We start from the raw sequence: 8,921 nt of genomic DNA on the forward strand, positions 1-8,921 counted from the left end.
CATAGGACTGAGGATATAGCACCATGTTAAAGCACTTGCCCAGCATGCTTGAGGGCCTGGGTTCATCGACAACACAGCAAAAACAAAAAAATTAATTAATTGCACCATTACGAGGTTCACATTGCTCTTCTCTGTGTCAACTAATGTATTGAGGGATTTAAACAGAATTCTATGTTTGAGAGCAATAACTTACTTATGCCTTAGTCTTTGATAGATTTTGATAGTAATTAAACAGAATGGGCAAGAAACAAATAAGTTATTCCTAGGGGGTGGTCCTTATTTTTTAACTTTTATTTATTATTTATTTTCATGAACTTTTTTTTGACAGTGATAAATATTTTTTAAAATGCTTTTCAAACAAGTATATAGGGTAATAATGTCTGTTTCAATCTACCATCCTTCCCATCCCCACCTGCATTCTTTTGAGAGAAGACTATGGCTTTTCACATGATTTTTCCTAAAATTTTTCCTAAAACCTAAATCAGTGGTTTGTTCTATGTATTATCAAGTCAAATATATTATGACTCATTCACAGACAGAGATTAAATGAAAGGTTCCTCCTAAGAGTAAAAAGATTTCTGGATTAAATATGTTTATACTGCAAAAAAAAAAAAAAAATAGTAGAAAAAAACTATTCTCAGTGACAAGGCATTATCATTATTGGTGATAGTTCCTGAACCACAGATATCCCAGCCTCTGTTGGATGTAGCAATTCAATTCACCTCTATCCAGGGAACAGATGTCTTGTAAACTAGCATAGTAACATGTACCATATTTCTTTAATTTGAGATGCACTAATAATTTCAGAGGGAAAAAAAGTATGCCATATTCATTGTAGAAATTACATGCAAGGATATACAACTTCAATGTGGAAAAACGCGTGACTTGGAATCAGTTAAATATTGTTTCTTTACATTTGAGTCATTTCTCATTCTATTTTTGTTTCCAGCGGATGGATCTTTTCAATAAGAAGGGACAGATACTCCCCAATATGGGGAGAGTTTTGTTTCACACCCAGGGCAATTGAGAAACAGGCACTGAGGCTGATGTCCCTGGAGATAGCAAGTGGAGGTACAAGGTCAACTGCATCAGGGTGAGATAGGAGATGAGGAATATAGGCCATACACAGGGAGTGAATAGAAGAAGGGTTTGGGAAATTCTGAAATCTAGTGAAAGCAAGCCATATCAGTTATGACAGACAAAAATACTCAACTGGTTATGACAAGAGTAAAACTGTCAAAGTGATGCCAAAAGGCAGGGAGGGAATCATTTTTAAATTAAAAACCTAGCTGAGTTTGAAGTAGAGAGCAAAAGTGTTTCATCTGTCTATACTGTCAACCCTCTAGAATGTGAAAATACATTTATTATTTTCTAAATTAATTTAATGAGTTCCAGATTGTACAGGATGTCATAATGGAAACAGGATTATATAAGATAATATGGAGTTTTGTTCTCTAAATGAGTTTTACCTAGATTCTCTGTGTCGTACTTTTGATCTGAGCTATGTTTCAGTTACCACATTGAAAGAGGTTACATTAAGGGTAAAATAATAGAAACTTAATCAGGAAACAAGTTTCCATATTGCTGCATTTTATTACATGCTCTTGCCATATTCCGTAGCCTAATTCTTGAAAATAATAAAAGATGTGTCATTTTAAAATAAGGACAATTGAAACCACATTGCATTGTAATTATGCATCTTTCTTCTGAGCCATCCCAAACATTTCACACCAATTGATCTCCAGGACAACCTTGTGGATTATTTAAGAGTTATTGGTAGGGAGTATAAACTTCCTGATCTCTACCTTTAGTAAAATACTAGATAAATATTATTGGTTGGTGAATTTAATTTTACAGATGAAAAGAAAACACAAAGAGGCAAAAATAATTTCTAAGTCACAGATTTTTCTTTCCAAAAGCCCAGTTCAGTAATTTTTCTGCTAGATGATTGTATAATACAAACTGACTCCATTTAGTCATAGAAGAGTTTTATACTACACATATGACTGATTTTGGTAATGTTTTTTGCAGGTAGACAAATCTCTGCATATGCTTTGTACAATCCATAACCTTATGATTAGTCTATTAGGTAGGCATTTGGATTCTTAAACCCTTACAGCCTTTACTTTTCTGCCATCTTCAATCAATCTGAAAACAGCTTCCAACATGGCAACAACTTATCTTCTGAATTTCCAGATAAATATCTTGGAAAGTTGAGATTACTTTTCTAACATTGTCTCATTTCATTTTCTTGTCACTGGCCAGATAATCATCATGTCCACAGCCTTGAAGAGAGAATCATTTATGGAGTAGAAAATAGCAGCACATTTCTGGAATGCAGTCCAAAGTCACAGCGAGCACTGGTCTATTGGCAATTCCAAAGACGAAATGAAGAACGAAAAGAAGAGGTACAGGGCCACAATTGGCATGATTATTTCTATCTCACACATACTGTTAAGTGACTCCAGATTTTTTTTAATAAAGGACAAAAAAGTACACCTCTGCACACCTTATCCTTTTCTTAAGTGACCGATAGCTCATTCATTAAGTATTATTGTAGGCTGATTATATGGCAGGCTTTGTGCTAGAAGTTGGTGAAACAAATGTGACCTGGTAAGAGTTTCTGCCCCAGAAGAAGTTTTGGAATATATTTGCAAGTCTCCTTATTTCTTACCATGGTTATCTACAAAACAATTGTTATTTATATTTGTTCATCCAAACAAAATTCAAGACTTCCTGTAAATTTTAACTTTTCTTCAATTAATTCTGCTATCCAAACATGTTATCCTTTCTCCACAACTTTCTCTTCAAATGGGGAAAGTTGGGAGAAGGGAGTAGTAGATTTATGACAAGGGGCCTGAGGTCTCCTGACAAACTATTGAGGTAGTCTCAAGCAGATCTTCCTCAATAGATCAGTTTTGTTTTTTTTTTTCCTTTATGAAAATAAAGAATGTATACCAAAAATCTCAGTGAATACTCTGGACCTTTAAAATTCTTTAAAAACATTAAAAAGGGGAAACCAGACTCTTCAGTTGATTTGTAAACCTTATGTCTAAATAAATTTACAAACATAATATGAATATATACAGGTAAAATTACTCCCTTTTCTTATTGACACTTTAAGCAGACTTCAAACTGTAGAATTACGTTGTGCAAATGTCAGTTGAGCTTATTCCTTGCCACGTTAGGCTTTTTGATATATCTATTGTAAACTGTGTTCAAAATATAAGTGAGGTTAGATTATATTCAACAGCATATCTTCAAATTTTATTTCATAACCAAGACCTCTTGAGTTGAATAAATAATTACTAAACTTGAAATCTCAAATTTATTTCTTCTGCTTACAAAACTGCTGATTTTTTTATTTCATTTATTCAAATCACATAACACCCTATTGTGTATTAGTTTCATGGTTGTGTAGTTCCAATTTCAGTATTCAATCTAAAGTTTGAGTTATATGTATACACTTACTTTCAACTTTATAGAATAAGATGTATTTTTCTTCTTTCCTCTAGTCTTTTTAAAATATTAAATTGCAATGATGAGAAATTCTATTTAAACAGTGACACAAAGCAGGTTAAAAACAATTGATGGATATAACTCTTTTCCCTAATGGGAGAATTCTATCATTTTCCTTAAATTTGAAATTTTCCTAAATGCTAAATTGTGTCTCAACAAACAATATAAATTTTTACTGGCATAGTTTTATATCTTATAATTTCGTATACATATATAATTATTTCATTATACCCTTTTTCTCTCCTAGATCAGAGTGGATGATCATATCATCAGGACAGAACAAGGACTTCTGCTACGTAGTCTGCAGAGGAAGGATTCTGGAAATTACCTGTGTCATGCTGTGGAACACGGATTCATTCAAACCCTCCTTAAAGTGACCCTGGAAGTCATTGACACAGAGCATCTGGAAGAACTTCTTCATAAAGATGATGATGGAGATGGCTCTAAGACCAAAGAAATATCTCACAGCATGACACCTAGCCAGAAGATCTGGTACAGAGACTTCATGCAGCTCATCAACCACCCCAACCTGAACACAATGGATGAATTCTGTGAACAAGTTTGGAAAAGGGACCGAAAACAACGTCGGCAAAGGCCAGGACATACTCAAGGGAACAGTAACAAATGGAAGCACTTACAAGAAAATAAGAAAGGTAGAAACAGGAGGACCCACGAATTTGAGAGGGCACCCAGGAGTGTCTGAGCTGCATTACCTCTAGAAACCTCAAGTAGAAACTTGCCTAGACAATAACTGGAAAAAAATGCAATATACATGAACTTTTTTCATGGCATTATGTGGATGTTTACAATGGTGGAAAATTCAACTGAGTTCCACCAATTATAAATTAAGTCCATGAATAACTTTCCTAACAGGCTTTCTTCCTAATACCAACACCTAATAGAGATCATAGGTGAGCACAGATGTTCACTTTAGCAGACGTTATGTTTCCTATGAGATTTCATTGTACAGGTTTCGCTTTCTTCCTTGCCTGAGAAATAAAAATGTCATTTGCCATATTGCCATCTAACGGAGAAAAACTGCATCAGCAAAGCCATTTTATTGAACTAAAAGTATAAAATAAACTGCATGGATTTACTAAGCTGATGAATATTCCAAAATGTGGTTGGATTCAAGGATACTTTTTGTCTACCAGCACTCGTGTTTGTATGTACTGGAGGAGTGAAATAAGTAAAATGATACTGAATGAAATGTTCTGTGGAAATATAAGAAACATAAGCCATCCATCATCCAGAAGAAAAATGGAATACACTGATCTACTACTGATGTCTTCTTTCAGCTTTGATCTAAAGATGTATTTTATTAAAACTATAATTTAAATGTACCATGACAAATATGCAGTAAAAATTAGCTGTTTTCTAAGCTAGAGTAGGTTTTTGTCTTACAATTATTATGCTATATAGTTTCTTTTTAAAATTCCAATTGTGTGCTGCTTTTTTTCCCAACATTTTGTTTTGAGTTCTGTAGGAGGGATAGCTGATGTTATTCTAGAAACATATATACATCATTAACTGGTAATCTCCAAAACAGGATGTAAATTTTGCCTTATTTCTCAGAGGAAATCAAACAAATGGAAGCTGTTGACACCTCCCCTTTTTAAAGTATTATTTAAATTAACTCTAATTTGCATAATGTTCTACGCAAAACAGAGCATTTAACCAGCCAAAACAAAGGGCAAAAACAACTTGATTTGTTAAATGCATTTTATTATATCCAAAGGATCAATGAGGAGAAAATGAGCTGTACAGTTCATGAAAACAAGCTTTTTCTTAATATAGTGTTAATAGAAAATGCTCTTAATTCTATGCTGGAATCTCAACTTATTTTAGGCATAAAATTTCTCTCATGATTCCACTCAGAATTATATCAACTACTTAATGATTTGTGAAAAGAGAGGTCAATACTATCCAGAACAACTTTCTAACGACAAATTCCCATCTGTTTTGGTCGAAATCAGCTATCTCTTACCTTACCTTGTTTAATACAGTTATCTGTATAAAGAACACATCATTCTTCTCAGGTCAATGGGAATGACTTAAACTATTTTCCAGAACACAACCCACACTTACAAAATGTGAAACTCTTTGTTTCCTGTAACAACTCACAAAATAAGGTAAACAATTTTTAATTAAGGATTTGCCTACTTTGTTGTCCCAAGATGATTCCTTGAGAATCGTGGACTTCAAGATGCCCAATACTTTCAGCATTATAATACTGTTCTTTAGCACCTCACTCCCCTTTGCAGGAATTTCTCCCTAGGTCCTTGTCATGCACAAAAATGCAAAGAAAACATTGTATTGCTAATTAATGAAGTGACATTGAAGTTTTAACTCCAGTTGTCTTGGGATTCTAATTAACAGCACTAATTTCTCACCTCAGACTGCAGCGCATTGTTACTCCCCGTCAGCTGAAATATTTCCCAGATGGAAGCTCATGTTTCAGTTTTAATGATTATTTGAATAAATAATTTGTTGACACTTGTTCAAATAAAAGCCTAAAAGTATTCTACATCCAATTTCAGGCTCCATTGACTAATATGGTGTTGCTTTTGGATGTGCCTCCTCAAATGGAAGCTGGATTGTTAAACTGTTTGAAGAACACACTCCTGTACAGAAAATAGTGTATGAAATATAAGTCAAGGAACAAAGAGTGCTCCAAAAATAGGTCATTTTTTGGTAGAGTATCTTAAAGGTACTAAAATTCAGTTGTAGCATTTTGTTCTAAATTTGCAGCTGAAACAAATTTATTCACAATAACAAAAGTATCTTATTTCTTCTTAGTGTTTAAAAATAAAGGATTTGAAGGGATGGATGTTGTATGGTAACTTCATGGATGCCTTCCAAAATCTGAATGCATTCTGGTTAGCATTATGAAATATCAATAGAAAAAAGTCTAGACCTCAATTAAAAGCATCAAAAATAAATCTACTGGCATGACTTTACAAAACCATCAGGTCTAAATTTTTGAATAAAATTATAGATATAACTTGCAGATAATTAACTCTTATTACAGTCATCATTTTCTGCCATGTGTATTGAGAGGGGGCAGTTTGCACGAAATAGAATTAATGTCCCATTTAATAATTCAGTTTTAATAGACTTTGGCATATGCATGTATCATCAGAGATGAAACTTGGTTAAGAGACTCATGTGACCTTAGGGAAATTATAACAGCAATCTTACAGTATAAAAAAGATGCATCACAGCAGAGAAATTAAGGCCCCATTGAAATCAAATGTAAAGTGTAAATGCATGTAAATGCACACATATTGCTTCTTTTTATGTATTATTTAGTGATTTTAATGGTATGTGTTTAATATTTTTGCTACCTACACATTAGGCAAAAGAGATGTAAATAATTTCAATGAGGAAGAGCAGTGTAAGATACAACTTTCTATAGGTACTCCATTTCAACGTGTTGAACATCACCCTAAAATGCAAATTTTCTCACACAGGTGACAAGGTGATTTATGTACTATTTAAGGGCAGAAGGTGTGTGCCCATTCAACAAGCATGCTTTTTGCCAGGTAGTAAATATGTTCCATATCTGTATTTATCATTGCATTTCAGATGGGAACTAGAAAACTGGAGAGAAAAAAAAAATGTAATGAAATTGCTGCTGTAAATTATTCCTTTTAGCATGTATTCAGTTGCTAAATACACATTTCTTCAAAATATTTGAATTCAGATGTCTTTACTGTTCCCTGTAACATATGGTGTTAAGGAACATAAGCTTAGGAAATTTTGAAAACCAGAATCAGGTTGCTACATAATTAGCTAACAGATTTCTTCATTGTATTCGTCTGTAAACTAGATTCTATATTTATGATGAAGATGTGAACTTTTATGACCTTTAAATTAAATATTGTTCTTTTTGATGTCATGCTTAAAAAATAATGGAATGAAATTCTATAATGTGTCATTACCATCATTAGTTTGGTTTCATTCCAGCTCTATAAAGATGACAAGTAATTATTATTGATATTGCCTATTCTGAAAGTCATGGGCAAGCATTTTATTAGTATGGAAGGAATCAGTATAACATTTGAATATCTTTGTCTTACAAATTCATTTTTAAACACAATTTCCATTTAGTTGACATATATCAGGTTTCATGACTTCAAAGACACACTCACTAATAAGTAGGATTCAGCATCACTTTTTTGTATAATAACATATTAGATATAAACTGGCCTAATGCCAAAGACACTGTGCTTTTTATTTTAAATTTGTCTGTAATAATTATTTAAAATTAATGTCAATGTTTACAAAATACATGTTTCCATAAAGAAGAAAACATTATGTTTCAAAACATTTGCAAAATCCTATTAGTTTGTTTGATTTCTAACAATATTCTTATACTAGTTAATTAAATAAATATATATTTTTAAGTTAGTAGGTTAAGACGACCCCCAAGTGAAATAAAGAAGGAAGCTGTAAAAATGGGATTCAGACCATTTTCATAATCAACCCAACCAAAGAAAACATCATTTCAAACATGCAGGCACAGCACAGTCGGAGGGAAAGGTACCAAATCTGATCAAATGGTACCAAAAAAAGATGAATTTGAGTGTAAAGAAAATGAACTTCTAGACACTTTGCGCTTTAAAACCAGATTCCTACCCGCTCAAGTGCCACTGAGAGATTGACTACCAATTCTGAGCTGGTGGTTTGTTAAGAGATGAGGGTGCTGCATGAGACAGGAACCCTATCCTCTAAGAGCTCACTGTGAGATGAGGGAAGCAGTGAGGTAAGTTACCACCATCATATTTGGCAAGCCTTTTCTGATCTGCCTGTCCCTAGATCACATTAATCACCTTCTCTGTGCTAAATCTGTGCCTTGTATGTACCTTCTATTGACTCACTTATCACATAAGTGTGGTTTTTCTTGTTCACATTCTGGAATCCCTTTCCAGACTGTGAGATCCTTGAGAACAGGGTTTGTTTCCAGTTTAGTTCTGCCCCAGAGCCTTGCATGATACAAATACAGGAAGGAGATCAGTGTGCCTCTGTTGGAAAGAAACGTGTCACAAGGTGGTAGGTGCCAACTTGAAGTTCACAATAAGCATACTGTGAGTTCAAAGAGGGAGGAATTAGTGTGGGAGGAGAGATCATGGAGCACTTCAGGCAAAAGGTGATATCTAAACTGTGAATTGAGACATGAGTCAGATTTGCCTAGATGAAGAAAAAGAAAGAAGGGCAGTCTAGGTAGAGGAAATAGGAGAATGGAGGAAAGGTGTGAAAAGTGCTTTAAAAAAATATATGGGAATTAGTATTCTAAATAAATAGAGCCCAGGGTTCAGAAAGAAAACAACCCACTACTTTGAGCCAAAATGATGCACTCATTTGTTTTTTCCTGGATTGTGGTTTATTATCTTTTACTT

General features: G+C 33.7%; 1 protein-coding gene across 6 annotated transcripts in view; it reads left to right on the top strand.

Annotated features, from left to right (window-relative positions):
• Positions 1-7,398, top strand: part of Sema3a (semaphorin 3A) — a 459,630-nt gene extending 452,232 nt beyond the window's left edge. For 5 of the 6 annotated variants that reach the window (XM_047562544.1, XM_047562545.1, XM_047562546.1 and 2 more), the window contains 2 exons: positions 2,266-2,408; positions 3,767-7,397. In XM_047562544.1, the coding sequence (XP_047418500.1) occupies positions 2,266-2,408; positions 3,767-4,222 (599 nt within the window). In that variant the 3' untranslated portion in view covers positions 4,223-7,397. Of the gene's footprint in view, positions 1-2,265; positions 2,409-3,766 lie in introns of all 6 variants that reach the window. The other variant, XM_047562550.1, reaches the window with a different exon arrangement.
• The last annotated feature ends 1,523 nt before the right edge of the window (positions 7,399-8,921 follow it).

The sequence above is a fragment of the Sciurus carolinensis genome, chromosome 8 (assembly GCF_902686445.1).
Source record: "Sciurus carolinensis chromosome 8, mSciCar1.2, whole genome shotgun sequence".
Taxonomy (NCBI): Eukaryota; Metazoa; Chordata; class Mammalia; order Rodentia; family Sciuridae; genus Sciurus; species Sciurus carolinensis.